Source organism: Anopheles moucheti, chromosome 2 (assembly GCF_943734755.1).
Source record: "Anopheles moucheti chromosome 2, idAnoMoucSN_F20_07, whole genome shotgun sequence".
Lineage (NCBI taxonomy): Eukaryota > Metazoa > Arthropoda > Insecta > Diptera > Culicidae > Anopheles > Anopheles moucheti.
Genome location: NC_069140.1, coordinates 4075428 through 4101178, shown reverse-complemented (window position 1 = coordinate 4101178; position 25751 = coordinate 4075428). Strand labels below are relative to the sequence as shown.

Genomic DNA, 25751 nt, shown 5'->3' with positions numbered 1-25751 from the left:
GACAAAAAAGGTACAGGCGGTGTACTTGCTGCACGCTTCATGTCCGCAGCCGGTCGGATAATGATATTGGAAGAGGGCGTAGTGGGTGCGGTGTTGAAGTGGGAGCAATAAAAAGGACGACTAGGCTCCACAGGTTGTTGTTGGGCGCGCACTGCGTATTTATGCACTTGAAAGGCCACCATCGGGTGATCACCATGGAAAGGACCCAGTTTTCTCTCCGCACATCACACCTTTCCCGTCAGCCTGCGACGATGTGGACGCAATTTTTCCGGCAATGAACGATCGCCCCATCTCCCACCAGCGCACCAGGACGGGGCGTGGGCATTAGCAGACGAGCCTGATATGCTGCCACCGACAGATACTAGCCGACCGCTAATGTCCTTACCTCGACGACGATGCGCGATGCAACAACGTGCCGACAAAGCGAGGAAAATGGAACCCCCGTTGGTGGGTGAAGGAGTGACTATTGGAAAACCCAGAATACACCACTCGTGCAGAAAACGGTAGAGACCGGGAGCAGGGTGTTTCATCATAATAAAACCGACGTCTTACCCTTGTTTGCCGCGTGCGATCCACACCCACATGCCCGTAGCTTCATAATCGTTTGATGATTTTAATCGTAGCATAATGAAAATTTATCAAAGCGTTAACACAGCGGGTTACCTGTTGCCTGGCGTATCCGTACCTAGCCGCTGGACGTTTCGAACGGGGCAAATGAGTGTGAGTCCTCCCCGACGACGATATATTGGATTCGTCCGTATCGAGATTTTTTGTTTTTCTTTTTTTTTTTTTGCTCAACCGTAACCGGATAAACCAAATTAGTGCGCTTCGCTTGGCAGGAGCAAAAGGGAAACACACATACATCCCTAAACTTCGTGACCGTCACATATCACCTTCCATCAGTGGGCACTTGCGAATGGTGTATTTTTATCGTTCGTTCCCTTTAGGTTGCTTCGCAAAGTCGCATTCAACCATCACAGGATAATCGGTAGCATCGGCAGAAAAGGACACTTTCTAACGTGTTTTTTTTCCTTTGGCGAGGAATATTAAACGCGACACACATACATGCACCCTTCCGTAACGGAAAGAACATCAATTGCGTACGCTTTTTGTCGCCCGTATGCGATCAGTTTCCATTCAATTAATCAACGGATTAGTTTGTTCAAAATTAATTATTTACACAAATTGATAATTAGCTAATTCATATGGTGGATAGTTTAACTACTGCAACTAAGGGGATATTCCGTTTCGAATGTATTTAATATTGTGACTGAAGCTGCTGGCGAATAACTTAATTTAAATTACAGTTCTTTATAAGCTATTAGTAATAATTGCGAATGTATCCGAAAACAATCTCCATGCCCTACGGTGTGGTGTAACATTACGTTCCAAGGAACTTTTTACCGTACAGTTGTGCTTTCTTCTCGAACGCAAGAGATTTTATCGGCGTGTTCGGCATGTAGAACGGATTCATCAGGTACTTAATGTACGTTTCGTACATCTCGTTGAAGAAGTTCTTGATACCGTCATCGTTCCGGTTGTCGTGTACCATCACGAAGCGTAGATGACTCGCGGTGACAAACCCGGACACGAACCACTGGTTGAATTTGTCGATCGACTTCAAGTACGTATTATTTGTTTTCCATTTGTGCTCGTCGATCAGATCCAGTGCAGCATGTGCGATGAATTGGTTCAGGTGCCGATGATCCTCTTTCTGCGGGATAGGATGGAAAAAGCAAGATGATTCGAACCACTTCACTATTCGCTGGTGATCCGATAAAGCACCACGGCAAAGAACTACGAGATTACCTTGGCTTCCTTGTTTACTGTGACGAATTCCGTCTCAAATATGGGATTATCGTTATGACCGACGATGGCAAAATAATAGCTGCTGCTCATTTTGCACAGAAATTTGTTATCAAAAGGCGAGATATCTTTGCAGCCACTGCAGCCAGCTGTGAAATGAGATCGATCGATTTGTTTGTTTACGTTTTGTGGAACCCCGAGAACAAGTCGTGACAAGTGTGTCTGTTGGGAGTATAAAAATATATGATTGTCTCTTTTCACCATATTATTTTGTCAATGCGCAGACACTCTCTTATCACAAGTGGAGAAGCAAGCAAGAACCTATAAACGTATTGCTGACAATCAGGGTCACTTCTACTGCGTACATTCGTTCCGAAGCGGTTAACTTTTTAAATATTTCCGTGATTTTGTGAAGAAATTCCACTCCTAATTTCTCGTTTTCAAATTGTATGTTTGCATATGGAAAGAAAAGGACGCGTGTGTACAATTATTTTACTTTTTTATTTCACTTAAAATCCTCTCACTCCCATCCTTCCGGATACTTTCATTAGTACCTAAAAAGGATTAAATACAAATGCTAATAACGGCATGATGGTGAATCTTACTTTACTACTTTCGTTTCCAAGCAAAACGCGATCCATATTCTAATAAACGCGTCCTATTTTATGTCCTCAATGTAAAAAAGGAAGCATGCTATCCTAGTGGTATAATTTTGATTTGTTGAGGCGGAACTCTGTATGAAAAAGAATATTGTTACACAACACGACGATAAAACATGAGTATCCGATCCGTCTGGGGTTGTAATTCCGTAGGGAATAAAGTTCTACAAAAACAAAAAAACTGGATGGTAATGAGCAACATAAGCGGTTACATGTTATCACAAGACAAAACGAAAATTTGTTAGTGGTATTCGTTGGTTGGTTGGTTGATTGGTGGCCACTTTTCAATTAAATCGAGCCCAATAACAAGGCCGAAGGGCAGCAATCATATTAATGCGACACAAACCTTATAATCTACGTTCGTACATTAACCGAAAATAGAGAGGAAATTTATGCAACAGTTATAGCAATGTGTATAAAAGAATTAACTTGGAGATACTTTTTAAGAGATTCCTAATGTTTCGTAATACAGCAAATGATTCGTTGTATGGGAGATTACGATTAAGCACTTGGGATAAAGGGGTGAGTCACGGTTGCTCATCCGATCACGACGGCGTGATTCGATACGTACATACGTTCGAGTCGGTAATTCGACTTATTTAAAGAAAACTTTGCTGCCTTCTTCCATCCACACTGCCTACGCCGCGCTATGCCAATAATTTGTATGTGTGGTATTATGTTAAAGCACTTGTTAACTGGGTAAATATGCTAGTGCGGAATGAACGAACAAACGTTCTGCCGCTCAGCGTTAAGAAAGTGTACATCCGCCCCTTCATAGCGGAATTTTATCCAATATCCTTTCTTCTTCATTGTCAGCAAAATGCGCCGTCAGTCGAAAATGCTAGGCCATCTTATCCTTTCCCACTCTGCCTCACTACAATACTGCTCGTATATGTTTTCTGTGTTGCAATGCTTCGTTTTCAAATAAATGCTTGCATTGGGTCTGTTCGCGCCTGCACGTCTTCTCAAACACATCCATACTCGTACCATATCGCACTATCTCTGTTCTTCGGTTCCGTTTTCTTCTTGCTGTTGTTTCCATTCGAATCCTTCTTGTTGCTGTCCTCCATTCCACAAAGTGCCGTCGAATTTGGTGCCCCGGACGGGTTGCCGCTCACCTCCATCTGTTGGGCGCCACCAGGCAACAAGTTTGATGTGGTCTCCGTCTTTAGCGTTGTCGTTGTGGTGGAAATTCTGTTCAGCAATACGAACGTAGGCTCTCCGGGTGAATTCGATTGGCTGGCGGTGTTGGTTGTGCTATGATTTGGGCCACTATTTTGATCTGTACGGGGCGGAGGCGGAGGTGGTGGCGTTGAGATGGATGGTGGAGGAGACGGATTTACGGCCACGCCACCGGTAGGTGTGCTTGAGCCGGAGTTGACGATTTTATCATCCAGGTACACCGTACGGCGCGTGCCAGCCGTGCCAAGATTCAATGCATCAGTTGCCGTATCAAACCTATAAAATGGAATAATATAGTTAGTTAGAGACCAATCCTTTCCCGTTTCAGTTTATTATATCTACCCCTGGAAACTGTTACGGTGCGCGGGATTCACCTCATCTCGTCGGGATGCCTGTAAACTGCTGCGAATTCCTCCCCGGAGCAATGTCGCATTCAGCGCCTCATTGTTTGGCTTTCTCTGGAGACTTTGGCGCAGTTGGGAACCACGCTGCAGCAAGTTCGTATCGGATGCGACCGAATTGGGCTCTTCAATACTGTTGTCCGATTCGTTGCCACCCGATTCGGAGCCCATCGAAAGACACTGGCTTTGGGTGAGACGTTGTTCTTCCACCCAGGAACGGCGGTTCTAGTTTTTGGACGAATTATACCATACCATTTAGTAAAGAGATCATCTCAAGAGATAATGTCCATTACTCACCCTATTTGGGACACGGTTCATCAGTTCCGATCCAGCTCGACGCATTTTCTTTACCAGATTCAGCCCGAAAGGTTTCCTAGCACATTAAAAACATTTCATCAGTACTTTCTCAATGAAATATAACATTTGTAAGAAATTCTTACTTTTTCGGTGAACAACTGTCGAGCTTGCGGTAGTGTTCCATTATTTTCTCCTCCAGTTTTTCCTTCTGACGATTCAGATTGTTCAGCTTATCGGTGAAATTCTTCTCCTCGTCATGGTAATGCTGCTTGTCTTCCAGAGAGTGGGCCAACAGCTCCTGATACTGGGCGAGAATCTGGGACACGTGGTCCATCAGCGTGCGTCGATCGATGTCTAAACTGGCGTTCATGTTTAGCAACATCTGCAAAGCAAGAAAGCATTACACATTATACCTACCCCAACGCAATCCGTACACAATCATTCGTTTGTACTTGCCTCGCATCTTTGGTTTATTTTGGTGTACTCAATCTCCAGATTGCTGATTTGCTCCTTTTTGTTCGTCAGCTCACCAGACAGCTCTGTGTTGCGCAGCTTCAGCCGACTGTTCTCTGTCCGGAACGCACGATACTGATCGTGACAGTTCTTGTAGTCTTGCTTAAGCCGCTCGCTGGTCGTGAACAGACACCGGAAATCATCCTTCAGTTTGGAGTGCTCCGCCCGCAGATTGTTCAAATTCGTCAACCCATCCTTCATCGAGTGCAGTTCTGCCTGCAGTTCTTCGATCTTGCGCTCGAGCGCTACCGTCCGTTCGCGATAATCTCGATTTTCCGTCTTCAGGTCACGAATGGTGTTCTTTAGCAGTTCCTTTTCACCGTTCAGCGCATCGTAGTCGCTGCTCAGCTGTTCGTGCAGGCATTGCAGCGCCACGTAATCGTGCTGCAACGATTCGTACTGCTGGCGCTTGGCTTCCACCTGCTTGACGAGCATATCCTTCTCGACGGCCAGCTGTGAGTTGGCTAACTGCAACGCAACGTGCTGTGTGTTGAGTGACGCAATCTGTGACCCCAGAGTTGCCACTTTCACCTTTTGCCGAGCGTTCTCTTCCTGCAACGATTCCTGTGCAGCGAGCAGCGAAGTATGCTCTTGCTTCAACTGTTCCAACTTTTGCTCCAGCTCGGATACATTTGTTGCGGTGTCGGGGACCATTTCGTCACAGTTCGAAAATTCGATGTTCTTCTCAACAGTGTATATCTCCTGACGATGGCATAGAACACAGATATCGGCGGATTTAGTGCCACCCGACGAGGATCCCTGATCCTTGCCCACCACATTCAGCACTATCTCACGCACCGTTTTGAAGGATTCCGGATTCTTGCAAAGCTTTTCCACAAACACCTCCACGTTCATGTCGTTCCGCTCAAGCTCGTTATCGTTCAGTCCGAGCCGCTCGAGGTTTTGTTTTACCTTCTTCGTTGCCATCGTTCCATCGTAAAGATCTTTCTGTAGCGTAGCGATCGTATCGGAGTGCATTTTCTGCTGAGAGAGCAATTCTTGATTTTCCTTCTCGAGATCCTGTAATTTTACCAGCACACCCGAACTTTCGTCAACCTGTTTGGCAAGTTGTTCGATTTCTTTCTCCTTCGCGTCTAGCTGACCACCGACTGTGTCGAGATCGTGTTCACACTTTTCCAACACTTCCTTGTACTTAACCAGTTCCTTGTTGAGGTTCACGTTTTCACGCTCCACGGTGGAGCACTTGCCTCGCAAATCATACAGCTCCTTGCGCACATCTTCCAGCTCCTTCAACCGTTCGTTTAGCTGCACACTTTCCTTACTCTTGGTGTCGATGGAACGCTCCAGATCGATCGTGCGGCGCTGTATACTCTCGAACAGATTCTGCACCCGCTGTTTATCCTTCGTCAGCGATTCGATTTGCTTTTCCAGATCGATCTGCCGTATGCGGTCCAGCTCACGATCGTGCGTCTGCCGATCGATCATTTGCTGCTTCGAATCGATCGCGTCTTGCAGCTTCTTATTTTCTTCAAGCGCATTCTTAAACACGTTTTCCAGCTCGCAGTTTTGCTGTACTAGCCGGTTACAGTTTTCCTGCGTTTGGTCCAGGCGCAGTGACAGTTTTTTCTTATCCTTCTCCAGCTCCAGGATCTTGTTGGAGTTTTCATGGAAGGATGATTCTTTCAGGCTATCCAATGCGGCCAGTAATCGACGATTTTCGAGCTCCAACTTTAGCGCACGAGTCTGGTAGAAATAAGGAAATGAAAAATGCATTATTATCATCATCATAATTGCCTTGCGGAGAAAGCACCGCTTACTTGAGCGTTAGTGGTTAACTGTTCCGAGAGACTGTTGTCGTTTGATGGAAGATCGTCTGTGTCTGTGTCGGATTGAGCCTGGTTCGCCACATTTGCATCCGGGCCGGCCATTAGATTCTTCGTGGCCAGCTGCAGCTGTACGTTCTCTTCCAACAATTCCTGCAGTTTGCTTTTGTCCACATCCCGCTCCAGCGTCATATCGTTCATCATTTGCTTGAACTTGATAATTTCTGCCTCGAGAGTCATCACCTGATCGCTGCGCTTGCGAGACCGTGCCAACTGTTCCTCCAGCATCTCTCTGGAAAATAGAACACAAATTAAAGCTTGCATTTGAGTTCTCGCGTGCATGAACACACTACTTACTTCGTTTCCAACAGCATCCGATTATCTTCGCGCAATTCTTCCACGCGTGTTTTGTAAAACTCAGCGTCCGACAACTTTTCGCGCAATTTTTGTACTTCAATTTCGAGCCGATCGGCCCGTTCGGAACGTTCCCGGAGCACATCCACCTCATCGCGATACGCTGCAGCGCGGCGCGACTCGGAGTACCAGTCCTGGCTTTCCGTGCGCAGCTTCTCATACTGGTTACACTTGTGGTCCAGCTCCTCCTTTACCTCCATAAGCAGTTCCGACTTTTCCTCCAACTCTTGGCGCAACTTCCGCAGCTTCGATTTGTAGTCGGCCAGCTCCACCGCGAGATGGTTGTTCTCGGACGTGGTCGACGGTGTATTGGCCGTACTGGTCGATGCGGATGATGCATTGTGGAGGCTGCTCTTGGAGCTGGAACTGTTTACGAGCGCTTGCTGCTCACTGTCGGTGATGAAGGAGGACATCCATTTGCCATGGTACTGGTCGCGTTCCTTCGCTAATCGTACAATGTGTTTGCACATCAACTCGGGGGAGAGCTGTTCCAGGGCTTCCTGCGTGAGGACCAGTGTCTGGCTGTCCGTAACCTGTTTAATCACCTCCACGATTGCGTGCTGCGTGTTTACGTCCAGCTCTTTAATGCGGGCGATAAATATCTCCTTGTTCGGACACTGGACTGCCGCCCCAAGGAGCAACGTAATGAGGAGTTTCATCTGTTCCAGACCGGCCCGGGATTCGGGCGAATGGCCCAACACCGAGCAGTCCGGAAGCGTCAGGATGGTTTGACCAAGCTCTTCATCGTACAGATTGCGCAGGTTCTTCACGATGGCGTCAAAATTTCGCGTTCGAGCTGCGGCAAGCGAGGTCAGCACTTCCGTGGTGCCGCGTATCTTTGCCGGATGATGCTGTGGCTCGGGGTCGATCTGGAGGTACACGCTGTGCAATATCGTGCCATCGAGCAGTGACACGTATCCGGCGATTATTTCATGCCGCGGTAAGCACGATTCAATCTACGGCAGAAGAGGAAAACAATTGAGAAACTCAGTGATAACAGAAAACAAACAGAGGACCGTCTTCTGTATCATCTTCTTTTTGTTTTGGAAGATTTAATTTATAGGTTTGTTGCGAAATGACGAATTCGCATTTATAATGTTTCGACCTAAAAGCGCGACAAACCACAAACGGTCTTTAGGTTGACTTGTCTTTTTTCTTGTGTTCGTTTCTTCCATTCGGCCCCCTCTTTGCTACCTTTCCATTTCGGCACAAGTGCATTTTGTTAGGAAAAGGGTCAAATACGATAAATGAACGACCCATCGAGGCCGTTCACCACAAACACGAAACCATGCTGCTGTTATGTTATGCTGTGAAGTGCTTTTGAACGGCAAGACATTACCCAGCTGCTGTTGCTGCTGGAGATTGGAATGGTATGTTTTTCCTCTTTTCTCTTTATTTATCATTCGAACGAATGGCTCTATTTTTAATGCGAGACGGGACCGTGTACAAAAACCCACGCAAGGGAAAGAATTGCGAAAAGAAAACGTTTCATCCGCCACGAACAACAGGATGGATGGGGTTCGGTGGGTGGTGGTATTATGCATTCGGTGAGAGGTATGGGAATATCGGCAGATTTAGAGGAAACTAATTGCGTTCCAATGACGGGGTGATTTGCTAATGTGGAAGAAGTATCCCATACCTCAACATCCAAGACAATATGCAAAGGAGGAAATTTTGATTTGTCTCACGTATTGTGGAGCGCGTTCCCGTGCGAAAACGGAAGGAAAAAAATGGGAAAACTAGAAGTGGGGGGATAGGTTGAGGGCCCTTTTTGTGTGTTTTCCCCTCCATCACAGACCCTGCTGAACCGCAGCACTTAGAAGGGGCACTCTTTACTTACCCACGAAACTAGTGTCCCGTTTACAAACTCTTCTATTTCACTGGACGACATGGTTCTCTTCACCAAACGGAACTAAACACAACACACAAATTAAATCGTTAAACAAAAAATCACACACGCACGGGACAAAACACATTCAACACGACGACGACCACACCAAATCTTTCTTTTCCCTTCGCGCTACATTTAGCAATTCCCTTCGTCGATCGATCTAGCGAAGGTAACTTGGATGACCATACTTCCTCGATTTGTTCCGCTGATACGCTGGTCTCTGATTCACGGAGATTCAAGTGTGCACCATTTTCCGTGCAGAATACATGCACTGTTGTTTTTCCACTGCACTTTTTCGCTTGTTTGAGCCGTTTTTCCCGTTTCCGCGAACACCAGCGAAGCTTTTTTCCAGTGTCTCTGCGTTTGCGTCTCCGCACCTTTCGCTTTCTGGCGCTGGTAAAAACCTGTTCCACAAGAGGTGCGACCACCAACTGTCAAATGAGTGCTTTGTGTTGTGACAGCGAACTGTCACACAGAGCTCCGGGTTTGGGAAGTCGTTTTGTGGTGGAAATTGCTCTACAAATCAAAATAATCGAACAGGTGAGATTGAAATGATAATTTAGTGAGTTAAAATTGCTGCTAATCCACGATCTATTATCCCTTAGGCGAAGGAATTTGAAAACGGTTGATAGACCCATCCCCATTTGGTCGGTTTTTGTAGCCGAGACCATATAAACTGGGAGCTGTGGGATACGTCGCGGCGATTGAATAATCATACGGACAGGCTTCCAGCAGGATGAGTGAAAAGCCTAAAGATCCCGCACCCGGAGACGGTATCCGCTCCATGCGTTCTACGAACGTTTTCCGAGCTATTAATTTCGAACTTTATGCTAAACCCGTACGTGGAAACTTCGGATTTAATTGCCCTTTTTCTCAAACCCAAACTTCAAATTTTCTTCCAGAATGTCGTTGTGATGGGAATCGGACTCGTTTGTCTCGGTATCACGTTCGGCTACATTGCGTACATGCGATCAAAGTACGAAGGTTTAGGATACTACACAGCGGTGCAGGAAGACGGAAAGGAAGTGTTTGTAAAGCGGAAATCCAAATGGGAATAAACAACCGGGAACGGTGTTAAGAATGCGTTACCTAAAATAAGCAGCTTGTCACAGAGGCGCCTTCACGTTTTCTTGCAAAGTTAGCTTTATTTCATCCATATAAGACTCAGGACTGACTGGCCGAACCGTGCGCTTTGATGTTGTTAACAAAGGAAAAGTATTATCAAAAATATTTCTACACGTTCGACGAGGTCGATCCTGTTGCTGTAGCGACACCAGAAGCCTGCTGTCGTCGTCGTCGTCGTTTAGGTACCATGTGATGGCTGGGATGGCTGAGTGGAAAACTGTACACGAATATGTTCGTAACGTTGCATCATCCTGTCCCGGCAGTTTGGATGATGGCTTCAAATGTGTGAATATGCATCCAAGCGCTTCACGCCACCTTTAGCGCTTCCAGCTCCTTTATCAGCTGGCTTTCCGAGTTCATCTTCACAATCTGCGTCTGTACGAGCGTCTCGCCACGATCGTGCTTTTCCTTCAGCACCTTAATGTCCTTCAGCTTCTTTTGAATTGCTTTGATTTTTTTGTCCTTGTTTGGATCACCAGTCGGTGACACTTTCGGCACACTGTTGTTGCTGCTCTCGTTCGTCGCTGAGCCGGTCGACTTGGTGTTGGAGTTGCCATTGGCCAGATCACCGTCGGCATTGTTTTTAGCGTTTTTCTTAGCCGTTTGCTTCTTGGATGCGGGTGGTGACGGCGCAGCAGTCGTGTCACCGCCCGTTTCACCCGTCCCCGCATTAGCAGCAGCGGCTTTACTGGCAGCTTTCTTGCTTTTCTTGCTGTTCTTCATCTGCACCGAAGAACGGTATCCGGGCGGAAGACCCGGAATCGGTGGTCTCATGTCGATGGTTTGGCCACTGGACGTGACAGTGACACTGTTCCGTGCACCGGGCGGAATGTATTTCTTGCTGCTGGCTACCGGCGTTGCGGACACAATGCCCACAATCTTCTCCTCCGAGATGGACACCTCCTTGAACGTGCCCGGAGGATACTTCTGCCAGATGACCTCCAACAGCTCCCCGGTCCAATCGTACTCGCCGAGCAGAGCGCCCGTATAATGCCAAACTTTGAATCCGTTCGCCATGCGAAGTCGTGGTGCCGTCGTGGCCGTTAGGAACGTGTCACCAGCCGGGTTCCACTCAAGGGACGTTGTATCGGGTGCTTTAAAACTGGCCAGCTTCTTGCGTTTGGGCAAATCCCAGGTCTCGATGTACCCGGGCAAATTACCAAACCCGCCGAACAGGATCAGATTGCCGAAATCGTTGTAGAAGATCGAGTTCCTGTTGCCCGGCTCGAAATCGTACACGACATCACACTTCAAGTTAAAGAGCGTAGCCCGGGCAGGCATAAAACCGTACACCACACAAAACTCCGCCGACTTTGGGCTCCAGGCCACGTCGTGGATGGGTCCTTCCGCTTTCAGCTGGATGCCACACGAATCCCCCTTGGGGGACATGTAGTGTAGCGCTTGCTTGCCGTAGTAGGACACGCCCGTCGTATCAACATCAGTGCTGGTCATCAAAATCAAGCCGGTGCCCTTCCGATTCCACATCATGTCCACCTTGTCCGCCTGGAAGAAGCTTTTCGATGCCACCGGTTGGTTGATCTCCAGGTTCGGGTACTTGAACAACCGGCACATCGATGGGGCTCCCTTTGTGCCGGGCATGTAGACGCCGATGTGGGGTGGCGAGGGCCCTGGGGCTACCGAGAGACCTCCGTTGCGGAGGCTGCCGAAGCGCCTTGCCACCTGCTTAAAGCCGGGCCCGGATGGGCCATGTTCATAGAAGAGTGCCTCTCCGCCGACCAACAGAGCGGCAATGGTTTCGTCGCAGCTCCAGTGCATCTGCCATTCTTGGTGACGCTTCTGGATGATGGAGAATACCTCCTCGCCCGTGTCCGCCCGATAGATGAACAGATTCGGTTTCTCCTTCGGGGTCTCCTGCGGGTTCTCGGTGTACACTTCCCACGTCATAAGGTAGTTGCTGAGCGGGGAAAACCGCAGATAGCATGCCTTCGGTCGGGGCAGGGAGGCAATCGTTGCGATCGCGGCCGCCGACACCCGGCACAGCTGCACCGTCGAACCATTGGCCCAGGCCAGAAATCGTCCGTCGGGGCTATAAACAATAGCGCGGCAAGATTTACTCTGGTCGGGAGTAAATCTCGCGTCCGGAAGAAATGTGAGCTGTTGTTTCTGTTGTTCGGGCTTCCACACTTCGACTCCTCGCGCGGATCGCACTGTTGGGATGAGAGATGAAAAGACACGTACACGTTGGTGTGTGATGTTTTGTAGGTTAAAGCAAGGTCAGTCGAAATGCTCGGGGTGAGAATCCACAATCTGGATCAATGTAAAGGCCGAGTTGAACATTCACGATCAGCAATGCACGCTACTAGACAAACGATCATCTGTGACGTCAACGAGAATGTGAAACAGCCGCAGTTGTAACCCCCCAGGCTGCTGCTCCGCTGCTTTCGATGTAGTGTGCTCCCGGTAAAGCGTGGTGCTCCCGCAAATCCGGCCATATGCCAACATCCACCATCGGTCCAGACCATCGAATTCTCCTTAAGCGATTGTTCGGTATGGTGGAATCCACTTCGAGATTACTTACACGCTAATGTAGGAGTATTTCCGCTCGCCATTGTTCACGTAGCCCTTTGGTGACGATTTCGATTTTTCGACTGAAGTTTCTTCTTTTTATTCTTCTTCTTCATTCGATGAGAATGACATGAAACGATCGGGAAGGGCAGTTATTGGCAATTGCTCTTCTTCACGAAGTGTCCACGTGCGCGAAAGTCATTCTTTATTGTGTAATTGGAAAGATTTGTGTGTACACAATTTCGGTGCGACATGTTTTGTAGCAATTAATGAGATTTTTCTGCAAACACGATTTGTTTTGCCAAACCGTCATTTTGAATCGTCATCCCGCTGACAACAACCACGTGACAGCACGATGTCTACACCACATGGCTCAATAGTCGAAACGGTTTTGAACGCGACAGGGCGGCAGAGAAGAGCAGCAATAATATCAAATTTAAATTATGTTACCAATAATTTCAACACGAAAGGCTTCTTCATTCATTCCATTCTCATAGAAAATGTTTCTGTGTGTATTTCTCTTTCGAATGATAACGTCTTTTCGCTGTTCCGGACTTGTTCCAGTTTCCGGCTCGTTCCGCATTTGTTGATGCACGTTTAAGCACGGCTTAACTTTGGGGGAAAATACGTCCGATATCAGTTCGATTCCGCGTCGGTTGATGTGGTAGAGATTTATTCAAAGCGTCTCCCACATTGCCTTTCGTGATCGGTGTTCATCGAAAATTTTCTCTCTTTTCAAAAGTCAACAATGTCCCTGGCAGGCCGCTTACCATCACAAACCAGTGGTGCGTCGGCGAGAACGGTGCAATGAGATTGCGTGTTCTTAAAATAACCAAATACACGCCGCAAGAAAAGAAGTCCGGCAAAGAGGTCATCAACAGCAAGCAGCAGAACAGCGTGTTAACGATAGGTTCTTCACACCGGATCGTTCCTCCAACTTGACCGCACAGCACAGGACAGAGCTTGAAGGTAGGGTAATGGATAGCATCAATCAGCGTTTGGCCTCATTTTTTGGGCAGCTTACGCGTAGCCTATCACGTGTTGCGCGTTTGTGTTAACATCGATATCATATTTGCAGCTGACAAGAATGGTTGACTCGCCGCATCACGTCCATTTCGACCAGGCGGTGATAAACGACGGGTTGCACGATAACAGCATTATCTATCAAGTTGCCCCTGATGGTACGTCCCTGACCGTACACCTGGGATTTCTGCAGATAAATCATCGCTACCGCATAGAGCTGAGTGTGCCGGCACAGACAGTAAGAGATGCGGGTTTCACGGCGGAAGGCAATAGCGCTTTCGTTGCACAGGATGTAGCCGTACCGAACGTGCATTGCAGGCTGCTGGATTTTCCCTCCCGTACCGTAGATGTTAAGGGCGTGGAACACTTTGCTGTAACAATCGAGTTTTTTGCTCACAAGGAGAAGCTGCTGAAGGAACATTTGCATTTATGCGGCAAAGAGGAGTGTAATCGGCGGTTGGAATTGATCTTGGTCGCACGAGTGTTGGGCAAAGGCAAAGGAACACCAATGCTCCGCAATGGCATCCATTGCATTGGAGTGGAGAAAACCGACGAGGAATCGGAAATGTCCGATTGGCAGGGATTTTCTAAAGAAAAGTAGATAATCCGTATCAAAGCGTTAGATTTTACGCTCATTGTGTATTTCTACTGCCTATCGTCTAGCGTAATAAATTTCACAAGCTGCTCAAACAAATCGCTCGCAGGTTTTTTTTTCAGAATGGAATGATTGCGAAGTGGTTTTTGATTGGCGTGTAAATAAAAAATTGTTCGAATAGGAATGGCAAAAAAGAGCAAAGTACGGGCGGCGGTTTGACCTTGTTTTTGCGAGGAGGCAGGATGCGCGGTGCGTGCGATTTGTTTACAAAACGGAACTCACGGCAAACGCAGCAACTCACTCGGCTGTTCGTTTCATTCGGGCTCAACGTCCGATTATTCGGGCGCTCTGAGAAAGTAAACAATCCCGTAGAGGTAAATGCGACCGAATGGTCGAGCCTGGATTTTTACATACTGTTGCAACTGTCATTATCCGGCAGCCATATTTTGTTTTCCTCGATCGCCTTCTGGCACAAATTTGGCTTTTAATTTTGCGTTTTTCTTGTGTGATCCATCGAATTTCATCGCAATGTGGTGATTAGTTCGGAAGCATTGTGTATTCGTACGTGTGATTCGCGTAAAGTGCACACGGGCCGAAGGTGCAGTAGCGTACAAATGCGAATGGGGTTTCCCTTGGGAACTAGCGCATCCAATGCTAGTTTTTGTCCAACGCCTTTGTGAAGAACAATCTTCCTGCTGCTGCTGCTGCTGCTGCTCTAAAGCGTAAAGTGTTCTTTCTCGCAACTGACCAGAGTATTTGAGCCGAATCGGTACCGAAAGCGTCACAATGAATATGCGACCGTTGAAACGGCCTCGCCTTGGGCCACCGGATGTGTATCCGCAGGAAGCAAAACAACGGGAAGATGAGCTAACGTCCACGCACGTCAAACATGGTTTCGCGACGGAACATAAACTGTCCGAGGAGTTCGGCACCGCACGCAATTGCAACGTGTCGGCGAGCAAGGTCGGTGCGTACTTTAATGCGATTCTGGCCAAAAAGGAAGAGCTGATGACACTGCCCGATTCGGGAAGAAAGAAGCAGCAAATCAACCCGAAGGATAACTTCTGGCCTGTCACGGCTCGCAACAAGACCACCCTGGATACGTGGTTTAAAGATCTGGCCGGAACGAAACCATTAAGCAGCTTGGCGAAGAAGGCACCGTCGTTCAACAAGAAGGAAGAAATATTTGCAATGTTGTGTGAAAATCAAGTCACGATGCAGCGAGCGGCCTGGTTTATTAAGCTTAGCTCCGCTTACACCGTTGCGGTTTCGGAGGCAAAAATAAAGAAGCGCCAAATGCCCGATCCGGCAACGGAATGGACGGGAACGATGATAAAATTCATGAAGGATCTCATACCGAAGCTGCACGAACATTACCATCAGGGTCCGCTGCAGGAGAAATCTTCCACCGGTAGTGTGGCAAGCTCTGGGGCAATGAACAGTACAAATAGCGGCCTCGGGTTGGGCTCTGGAACGGGAGGAACCAACCCTTCAACAATTCCGCCACCCCTGTCCAGCCCGGCCGGAAGTATGCACAGTCCGGCCAGTGGTAACCCAGTCGGAGGGTCGATGCATGGCCAACAGCAGCAACAGCAACAGCCACCAATTTCTCCCCAGGAAGAGCAACGAATAGCCCAGCGGCAGTGGAATTACAGTACCCAGCTGTGCAAGTACATGTACGAGGAGGGTTTGCTGGACAAGCAAGAGTTCCTGAACTGGATTATTGATTTGTTGGAAAAGATGAAATCGTCCCCGAACGCGGACGATGGGTTGCTGAGAATTTATCTACCATTGGCAATGCAGTACCTGCACGATTTTGTGCAATCGGAGCGCTTCTGTCGTCGATTGGCGTACGCGGTGTCGAAAAAGTTGGCCCAACTGATAAATCAGATGGCGGAGAGTCATAACATCAATTTGAACGCACCCGATCCGGACGGTAAACAATCGTCCAACGAAATGACCGATAGCAAACAGGACAAGCAACACGACAAACCGGCCAAAGAGGGTTCGAACGGCGGTTCCATGACGCAATCGACCGATGCAAGCCCTCCGAAGGTGAATCCGTACGAAATGATTTTCACCGAATATTTGCACTGTTCCCACCATCGAGATGTGGTGTTGCAGCTATCATCCATACTGCAGGTCATCACACTTGAATGTCCGACCGCGCTCGTTTGGTGTGGCGTCGGAGAAACTCGTTCCTCGTCGGTGCTCTCGGGCAGTCCGCTTGACCACTTACCGGTGGCACCATCGGCACTACCGATGCCGACCCGTTACGAAAATTCCAATGAGGACGTTCGTCGACAACTGTTTGAAGCGGAAGAAAGCATCAAAGTGCGCTCCAGGCATGCCGAATCGCGTTGGTGTATCGACAAGTGGCAGACAGCTGCCGGCAACGCTAGCTTAAAGATACTGGCCACACTGGACGCGCTCGATGGACATTGTTTCGACCGGATGGATTCGAACAACTCGCTCGATTCGTTATATTCGAAGATATTCCCACCGTTCCAAGTGCAACCGATCAAAGCGTCGGAAAGCACTGCAGGAGGAGGCGGCAATGCGGGGCAAGGCAATGCCATCGGTGGAATTAACGCTGCTGATGGGAAAGATGCAGCCACAAAGCAGTTTGAATACGTATGTTGATTCGGAACAACACCCGATGTCGTCAGTAGTCGCCATTTTCAGCCCTTTTATTTCTTTTTTCAGAACGTGGAACAAGATTCATCGATTGTGAAGATTCTCTGCGAATGGGCCGTTTCGTGGCAGCGTTGGGGCGAACACCGGGCAATGGTAGTGGCCTGGCTGCTTGATAAACGGCAGAACGAAGTGTTGACGGCGCTGGAAAACGATAGCTACAACAACACGCTCAACAACTCGGATGACAAAGACTCGGTGCTGTCGGGCAGCGGGCTAAACGGAGGCCAACCCGTCTTCCAGCATATTCTGATGAATTTCCTCGACCATCACGCGCCGGTCCTGGAGGAAGGAGGCAGCTCGCAGAACAAGTCCCAGTTTACGAACCTCGTTCATTTGTTTAGCGAACTCATTCGCCATGATGTGTTTTCACATGATGCGTACATGTGCTGCCTGATCTCGCGTGGCGATCTACTGACAGGCGCCGGTGGAATGCTGTCACTCGACAGCCATGGGATGTGTAACGCTGGGCTCAGTACTGGACCAATTTCGAACAAACCAGCCACCAGCTCGTCCCCGAACAATGGTGGCGGAATGGAGGATGATGTGTTGCAAACGGATTTTAAGGCTAAACTGGAAGATTTGGACGATTCGAATGTGGATGAAGATCTGGACAAGCTGTTGCAACATATCAAAGAAGATCAGCAGAACTCGATGGATGCACCGGACAGTCCGAAAGATCCAGAACATGCCGCTCCGTCAGTGTAAGAATTTTTGTCTTTCGTTTTGAATTATTTCGCTCATTGAGAAGAATGAATTAATGTTTGTTTTGTATTTGAATAGAACTGGTCTCGGTAAGGCTGAATCGTCTAGCCGCCATTTTCTGTACACCGAACACTTCCCGCTCTGCCAGGACGATCCCATTTCTCAGCATGACTGCAACCAGCGGTACATCCTGCTGTACGGAGTGGGCAAAGAACGGGACGAAAAGAAGCACGCGGTGAAGAAAATGTCAAAAGAAATTTGTAAGCTGTTCTCGAAGAAGTTCAGCATCGACGTGGCCGAAGGTGGCAAGGTGAAGAAACATTCGCGCAGCGAGTTTAACTTCGAGTCCACCTCGAACAAGTGTCAAGCGATGTCGTACTTTGACCAACACGTCGTCACATGGCAGTGTGCGGTGCAGGTGCAGGAAATGCTGAACGCATTTGCAGCCGGCAATAGTAACTATCTGCCGGTTCAAGAGCACGTGGCGTTCCTGTTCGATTTGATGGAGTCTGCGTTCAACATTTACGGGCTAATCGATACTTGCATCCAGATCTTGCGTGAGTTACCCGAGGTGGAGCTGCAGTTGATTGGCAAAAGTTCGATGGCACTGGTGCGCAGCTACACGACATCGCTTAGCCTGTATGTGGTAGGTGTCCTGCGCCGGTACCATTGCTGTTTGTTGCTTTCCCAGGAACAAACGACAGCGATCTTCGAAGGACTGTGTCGCATTGTGAAGCACGTGAGCAACCCGAGTGATTGCAGTTCGGCCGAGCGGTGCATTCTCGCCTATCTGTACGATCTGTACTCGGCGTGTTCGTCCTTAAAATCACGGCCGCAACAGGAACCCTTCCACAATGCGTACCCGAAGATTAAGCAAGCGTTATACACACCGCTGCAACCGACTCCGTCGGCGCATACGTACAATCCGCAGTTTATGATTGAGATCATCACCAACCCGCGGCGCGGTGGAAAGATCGAAAGTGCCTGGGCGCGGCAGCTGAACGAATCTGCCTCCAACCGGTACAGCTTCGTGTGCAACGCCGTGGTGGCGGTTACGCGCGACATTGACAACGATTGTCTGAACGACATCGCAGCCATGTGTGCGGAACTGACGGCGTGCTGTAATTCGCTCAGCACCGAATGGTTGGGTGTGTTGATTGCACTGTGCGGTTCGAACCGCGATGCCGGTTACTACGTGGACGTGCTTACGCAGGTGGATGTCCAGAACACCAACATCCACAACGCACTGTCCGTGTTCACGAGCATCCTGGTGGCGAGACACTGCTTCTCGCTAGAGAACTTTGTGGCACACGTGGCCTTACCATCGCTGGTGCAGGCTTGCAAAGGACGCGGTGAAACAACGCCGGAAATAGAAGCAGGCGCCAGGCTGTCCTGCCATCTACTATTGCGACTTTTCAAAACCATCGAATGTCCACAGCCGGGTCTGTACTCGGTCAGCACATCACCGAACCCGATAACGGTGGGGAACGCGCACAACATCAAGCTGAGTTGCGATCGACATCTGCTGGCTGCGGCACACAAAAACATTGGTGTAGCGCCGGTGCTAGCCGTGCTGAAGGGAATTCTCGTCGTGGGTGACGCTACGGCCCACAAGGTATCGTCGATATTTGGCACTGGCAAGCGTAGTGGGCTCAATACGCCGGTCCATCCAGGCAGCACGCCCAAGAGCATGGCCGGCTCGGGCGATTTGAGTCACATTCTAGGCACGAGCGATCTTTCCATACTGGGCAATCCGGACGAATCGATGCTGGATGTTTCGTAAGTACCGCACTGCAGGGCCAATGGAATAGAACGCCTGCGATGAATTTAGGATGCATTGTATCGAAGATTGTCCCTAGAGAGAAGAGAAGGCTCTAATCGTCCCCCTTATTTGTGTTTTGTTTTGACTTAGTTGATGTTTTCAAACAATATTTTTTTCTTATTTTTCTTGGTTCCTGATTTAGGATGATCGAACTGGGGGAACTCTCTCCAACCGCCTCCGCTCGATTATACTCTAGCAGGTGTGCGAATGGTTTGCCGTATGAGTTCGTTTGTTTGTTTTACGTTATTGGTTTTATTGCATATTATACTATACCCCTTTCTGTTTCTGGATTGTGTATGTCCCGGCCCATGCTACCACACGTGTTGTATCGCTTATCGGTATCATTTAATCGTTTGCGCGCACTTCATTTAGTCGAGAGTAACGCTGGAGCAAATGGAGAATGGTGGCTCCTTCCGAAAGCACGTCAGCTTTGTCATGAGGTTTGCGCACTGCACAAATCGGTGGTTTGTTTATTCCCTGGTGATGATTTCGTGATGAAAACTTTCACTCATTATGCTCATACTTTGTCATTACTGTAGAATTTGTCGATGGTTTAATTTGTGCCGTTTTGTCTGTACAAACAATTAAAATGGACTGTGAAGCTCATTTGTGTCATTTCATGCTCAAGGTTCTTTCAAAAGCAAGACATTCCTATCTCTTGGATACAAATTTTCCCGTATCAACCGTTATCATTTAGATCTCACTGCGTGTCCTATCGGTTCCAGTGGAATGTGTGTTCGCATTGTGGTAAATGCTATGTGTATTTTGTTTTCATTTCATTTGTTTGACTTTTTCCCCTGTTTGTTGTTCGTTTAGCATTCCTTCCGATTTTCCATCCACCACCATCACCATTTTCCGTTTTGTGCTAAAATGTAATGTAACCTGCTTCGTGATGTTGAGTTTAATCGTATGTATGTGTATGTAATCTTCCTTTAGGCAACAAAATTCTCATCTTAACCAGGAGAACGCGACCAGCCTGTCGGATTTCGCGCAACATGTGCTGCGTCAAATTTGCTCACAGGTAAACGGTGTTACGCACGTTTGTTACGGTTTCTTTTTATAACGTTTATTCTCTTTGCCCTAGGAATGGGTGCTGGAACGCTGCCTTCAACATGCGGAAGAACTATGCCAGCATGGTATGCTGATCGACAATCTGCTGACAGCAAAGCAAGCGCAACGATTGCTCCACATGATCTGCTACCCAGAGCACGAATCCAACCTGATCGCGGAACTCGATCAGAAGGCGATCATTGTGCGCATATTGGAGAATCTGGAACAATGGTCACTGCGCATTTCTTGGCTAGATTTGCAGCTCATGTTTAAGCAGACCAACTGCAGCTCACCGGATCTGTCGAACTGGCTGGATATGGTAGCACGGGCAGCTATCGATGTGTTTCGCGTCAACGAGTTCATCATGAGCAATCCGGACGCGAAACAGGAGAAGGTAAAACCCTCGACCTGGTTGGTGGCCCCATTGGTTTCGAAACTGCCGAGCGCGGTTCAGGGAAGGATATTGAAAGTATCGGGACAGGTGCTGGAGAGTACGAGCATGTTTAGCAAGCACAAGGATGGCAATGGGGGTAATAATAGCAGCAACAATAACAGCCACAACCACGGAGCTAATAGCAACAGTTCGGTCAGCTCGAATGGGAGCACCTTCGGCAGCAAACAGTCGTCACAGCTAAATCATCAACCATTCCTTGGTTTGGTACTAACCTGCCTCAAAGGGCAGGACGAACAGAAGGAAGGTTTGCTTCAATCGCTATACTCTCAGTTGTCGCAATTCCTACAGAATCGCGATCAAAGTGTAAGTATCTAAGAAGGTACTTTAATGGTTGTACCGCGTATGTTTTATGGTGTTTTTTTGGTCGTTTTTTTTCAGCTCGAAACTATTGGCGGTATTGAAGATCCTTGCGGATTTGAGAAAATGCTTGATGCGCTACAACTGCGCTACTCGCTTGTTGGAGGACTATTCGATGCAATTATGAAAAATGCCACCTCTACAACAGACTGGGCGATCCTGTTTGCGCAGCTAATCAGCCAGGGGGTGATTGATTTGAGCAACAATTCGTAAGTTACACGCTCATTTGCTAGAAAAGGTCACAAACTAACAAAGTAAAAACTTTCTTTCGCACAGCGAATTGTTTACTACGACTCTCGACATGTTGGCCACACTGATACATTCAACGCTTGTCAGCGACAGCCAGACGGAGCGCGATGAAAACAAGAAATTGTACACAAATCTCATGAAGAAGCTACGCAAGGAACTGGGCGACAAGAATGGTCCCTCGATCAAATACGTTCGACAACTGTTACCGCTAGCGAAGCAAACGTGCGAAGTTCTTACCTGCGACTCGGCAGGGTCATCGACGGACGCGAAAGGCAATAAAATCGCGATTGACAGTATTGAAAAGAAGAACGTAAGTACCGTGTGTTTCAAATCTGATGTGTAAAAGAGAAGAACTGTTTTAAAGGATTGCTTTGTTTTGTTCTCTTTCAGGGTCTTAGGCTTGGAGATAAACAACGTGTGAGCGTTTGGGATCTCTTAGAAGGTCACAAAAATCCAGCGCCTCTGTCATGGGCATGGTTTGGTGCGGTGAAAATCGAACGCAAACCTTTAGCTTACGAAGAAACGCATCGTTTGCTAAAGTATCACACGCACAGCCTATTCAAACCGAGCAGCTACTATTACGAGCCGCTTCCATTGCCACCCGAGGAAGTGGACCCAATACCCGACAAGCTCAAGGACGATATGAAAGCCGATACGCCTTCATCTGATCAATCGCCGGCACCGAGTACGGGCTCAAAGAAGAGCAAAACGACACGCAAAAGAAAACCGAAAGCCACGCCAGCTGTACAGGTTCAACAAAGCCAACCGCAACAACCAATCATGCCCGCGATTGTACCACAGGCCGCTGCAGGACCTCAGCAATTGCAGCAAATGCAACAACAGCAACAGCAGCAACAGCAACAGCAACAACAGATGCAACAGCAACAATCGCTACAACAGCAGCAGCACTTGCAGCAACAGCAGCAGTTACACCTGCAGCAGCAACAGGCCCAACAGCAGCAGCATTTGCAGCAACAGCAGCAGCAGCTGCAACAGCTGCAACAACAACAGCAACAGCAGCTTCAGCAGCAACAGCAACAACAGAATCAAATGATGATGCAACAACAGCAGCAAGGCAACATTCCGCAGCAGCAGCAATCAGCGCTGCAGCAACAGCAGCAACAGCTTGGAGCGCAACAACCACAACAGCAACAGGTTGCTATGACACCGCAGCAAACACTACAGCAGATGCAAAACAGCAACATGGGCTCCATGCAAATGGGTGGTCCAATGAACTCTATAAACCAGCAGCATATGCATATGACCCAGCTGGTCGCACAAGGAGGCATCGGAGGAATGCAGTCGGGAATGGGTGGACTCGGCTCCGGAATGGGCGGTGGTATGATGAATCAGCAGCAACAGCAGCAGCAGGCTCCACAGCAACAGCAACCCCAGCAAGCTCAACAGGCGCAGCAAGCACAACAAACCCAACAGCAGCAGCAACAACAGCAGGCTCAAGGCAATCCAAATATGGGCTTTGTCGGCAACGTGAATCCCATGGCACAGTTGGCCCAACAGCAAGGAGGCAACCAACAGTGGGGTGGTTACGGGTCCATGCAGCAACAGCATCAACAGCAGCAGCAGCAACAACAGCAACAGCAGCAACAACAGCAGCAGCAACCACAGGCACAAGCACAACAGCAGCAGCAAACTCCACAGCAAGCTCAGCAAGCATCACAGCAACAAGGACCTCAGCAAGGACCCCAGCAAGGTTCTCAGCAAGGACCGCAGACCCAGCAGCAGCTGCAACAGCAACAACAGCAGCAGCAAATGTTCTATTCCGGAATGGGTCAAGCAACGAGTAAGTATGCGAGTGTGCGAAGTTTGTGAAGGTATAGTAATATATTATTTTAACTCCTATTCATTGCAGTAACACGCTTCGATCGGCCACAGTTGACCTCGAACTCAAAGCAGGCTCTTTCAAATATGTTGCGTTCAAAGCAACCAATCAATGCCGGTCATCCGACCGGTTTTATGCAACCGCAGCAGCAGCAGCAACATCAGCAACAGCAGCAGCAACAGCAGCAGCAACAGCAGCAGCAGCAGCAGCAACAACAGCAGCAGCAGCAACAACCTCAGCGAAATCCCCAGCAACAGTTTATGCGTGGCCCATTGCGGGCTGGTATGCCAGGCAATCCGATTGTCGGTGCACAGGCCGGTATGGGTCCGATGAATCCAACCATGGCTGGAGGCAATGCGGGCATTGGAGCGACGGGGGCCGGTGCAGTGATGGGCGCTCAGAGTATGGCAGCTGGCGGCATGATGGGAGCAGGGCAAGGTGCTCAAGGCCAGCAAACTACCGCAGGAATAATGAATCAAAATGCCCCGGCAATGATGGGCAACGCCGGGGGCTCGATTATGGGTCAATCCGGTGGCAGTATGATACAGACTAGCATGATGAATCCTCAGCAAAATCCAGCGCTGGTTGGACAGGGAATGGGTAGTGGCGGTGGAATCGGAGGAGCAGGCGGTATGGCTGGTAACAGTGGTATGGGTGGAAGCGCCGGAGGGATGGGAGCCAGTGGTGGTGGTATGGTAACCTCTGGTGGAATGGTTAGTGCCGGAATGGGCAACGCAGGCATCGGCAATGCAGCTCCTATGGGCGGTGGACAGGGCGGTATGGGTGGTACCAGCGGAATGCCGAACGCGGGTGGAATGGGAAATCCGTCCATGAGCAATGCTGGCATGGGCATGCAAAACATGCAGCAGTCGGGCAATATGCAGGGTGCCATGTTCCAGGGACAAAACGTTCCTTACCAAAATGTCAACCAGAATTATCCCAACTACGGCAACCAGGGCATGGGACAGCAGGGTGGACAGGGTGGCGCTATGATGGGTAACTTCAATCAGATGGCTCAACAACAACGCACTACTCAAGCAGAGTTCCTGGCCCAACAGCGCGCAGCAATGGCTGCCGGCCGAGGTCAGTATGCGCAACATGCACCGAATGTGACGATGGGCAATATGGGTGTAAATCAGGGTGCAGTGCCACCGTACCCTCGGCAAGGTGGTAAACCGGGCGTTGGTGGTAATATGCCTCAGAATCAGCAACAGTTCCAGCAGCAACGGATGCGTTTGATAATGCAGCAACATTCAGGTAAGAATATGAAGATGCTCGGGGTAAATTGGCGCGTTGGTTTAATTTGCTCATACTTTACTTACAGGTATGGGACAAGGAGGTAATGCGCAAGGTATGATGCAGAGTCAAGGGCAAGGGATGAGCACGCAGCAAACGCCAAATCTGGTGGCTCAGTTGCAGCGCCAGATGCCCAACCAGAACAACATGATGGGACAGCAGTACCCTCATCAACCTCCGCAGTATTAAGCAAGAACATCAAAAATGCATCCAGTGCATTCGCGTGCTCGAGAACAAATGGGCTGGTGAGGCAGAAACAGAACAGAATCTTCTTACTAACACCTATATATTTATTACCACTGTGACTTTGAGCAGACGCTTCTATTTCTTAGTAATGAAATAGAAGCATCGCAATAAATGGAGTATAAGTAATATCATTTGTCGGTTGTTTGTGCAGGAAGGAAATGTATTGCACGCGAATATCGGTAGGAACACTACGTAACGTTTAATTTAAAATATTCACCCAGAACGCGCTTTGACAGCGTTCTATGACAGCTGCAAACGCCACAGAACGCATGTCAACAAACAGCCTATATTGTAAACAGATCATAGTAGTCGCGGATTCGGTGGACATTGCTTCTCATTTCCCGAAACAGGTGGTAATCGGATTGTTTTACTTGACCCGCTTGAAATGGAGTGCAAATCACCCAACATTGTTGCTGGAGAAGCTTCCGAAACGGATGACGATGAGACAGAGGTAATTCCAATCGCATTCCATTCCCTTCGCGGAGAGTGAAAGTGGTGGCGGGAGTTTAATGTCCACCCCGTCTCCTTACCGTCCGACAGGTAATATCGATCGAAAAAGGAATTCCCCATTTAGCATCATCCGGCACGGCGCCCCCATCGTACACATTCGCCAGGGAAGCGGTTGAATCATCGACATCAACACCACCGCCAATCGTGGTCTCGGATGAGGAGATGCAACGATTGCACGTGCGGCGTACGATGAGTAAGGCAGATCCGCGAAAAAAGAGCGCTCCGAAGCAATCTTTTAATTAGCTTGTTTGTTTCGATTCCAGATGAAAGATGCATATCGCTGTTGAACGAATTCATCCATAACACAGTGAT

The 25751-nt window shown here is 48.6% G+C and overlaps 6 protein-coding genes across 7 annotated transcripts; 3 read left to right on the top strand and 3 right to left on the bottom strand.

Moving 5' to 3' along the window:
• Window positions 1-1312: 1312 nt before the first annotated feature.
• Window positions 1313-1962, bottom strand: LOC128298105 (probable trafficking protein particle complex subunit 2). Its single transcript, XM_053033840.1, has 2 exons — window positions 1810-1962; window positions 1313-1714 (listed from the first exon to the last, which is right to left on the bottom strand). The coding sequence occupies exons 1-2, from the start codon at window positions 1897-1899 to the stop codon at window positions 1382-1384; spliced, it is 423 nt and encodes a 140-aa protein (XP_052889800.1). The 5' UTR covers window positions 1900-1962; the 3' UTR covers window positions 1313-1381.
• Window positions 1963-2326: 364 nt separating this feature from the next.
• On the bottom strand, window positions 2327-9225 carry LOC128299810 (girdin). Of its 2 annotated transcripts, none has more exons than XM_053035946.1 (8): window positions 8897-9225; window positions 7000-8012; window positions 6637-6934; window positions 4802-6562; window positions 4489-4727; window positions 4346-4421; window positions 3990-4273; window positions 2327-3923 (listed from the first exon to the last, which is right to left on the bottom strand). In XM_053035946.1, exons 1-8 carry the CDS (start codon window positions 8945-8947, stop codon window positions 3431-3433), a joined length of 4215 nt encoding a protein of 1404 aa, XP_052891906.1. In that variant the 5' UTR covers window positions 8948-9225; the 3' UTR covers window positions 2327-3430. The 2 variants fall into 2 exon arrangements, with proteins under 2 accessions (XP_052891906.1, XP_052891984.1); XM_053036024.1 differs by having other exon boundaries at window positions 4086-4273.
• Window positions 9226-9425: 200 nt separating this feature from the next.
• On the top strand, window positions 9426-10027 carry LOC128297285 (small integral membrane protein 8). The gene is made up of 3 exons (XM_053032905.1): window positions 9426-9487; window positions 9553-9785; window positions 9850-10027. The coding sequence occupies exons 2-3, from the start codon at window positions 9684-9686 to the stop codon at window positions 10003-10005; spliced, it is 258 nt and encodes an 85-aa protein (XP_052888865.1). The 5' UTR covers window positions 9426-9487; window positions 9553-9683; the 3' UTR covers window positions 10006-10027.
• A 27-nt stretch (window positions 10028-10054) lies between these two features.
• Window positions 10055-12678, bottom strand: LOC128297283 (eukaryotic translation initiation factor 2A). Its single transcript, XM_053032904.1, has 2 exons — window positions 12612-12678; window positions 10055-12240 (listed from the first exon to the last, which is right to left on the bottom strand). Exons 1-2 carry the CDS (start codon window positions 12640-12642, stop codon window positions 10379-10381), a joined length of 1893 nt encoding a protein of 630 aa, XP_052888864.1. The 5' UTR covers window positions 12643-12678; the 3' UTR covers window positions 10055-10378.
• Window positions 12679-13227: 549 nt separating this feature from the next.
• LOC128297801 (UPF0687 protein C20orf27 homolog) lies at window positions 13228-14307 on the top strand. Its single transcript, XM_053033501.1, has 2 exons — window positions 13228-13567; window positions 13677-14307. Exon 2 carries the CDS (start codon window positions 13686-13688, stop codon window positions 14220-14222), a length of 537 nt encoding a protein of 178 aa, XP_052889461.1. The 5' UTR covers window positions 13228-13567; window positions 13677-13685; the 3' UTR covers window positions 14223-14307.
• Window positions 14308-15002: 695 nt separating this feature from the next.
• On the top strand, window positions 15003-25049 carry LOC128309957 (mediator of RNA polymerase II transcription subunit 12). The gene is made up of 10 exons (XM_053046473.1): window positions 15003-16850; window positions 16923-17614; window positions 17694-19394; window positions 20374-20458; window positions 20522-21244; window positions 21320-21507; window positions 21575-21857; window positions 21938-23348; window positions 23418-24644; window positions 24712-25049. The coding sequence occupies exons 1-10, from the start codon at window positions 15003-15005 to the stop codon at window positions 24870-24872; spliced, it is 8319 nt and encodes a 2772-aa protein (XP_052902433.1). The 3' UTR covers window positions 24873-25049.
• Window positions 25050-25751: the final 702 nt, after the last annotated feature.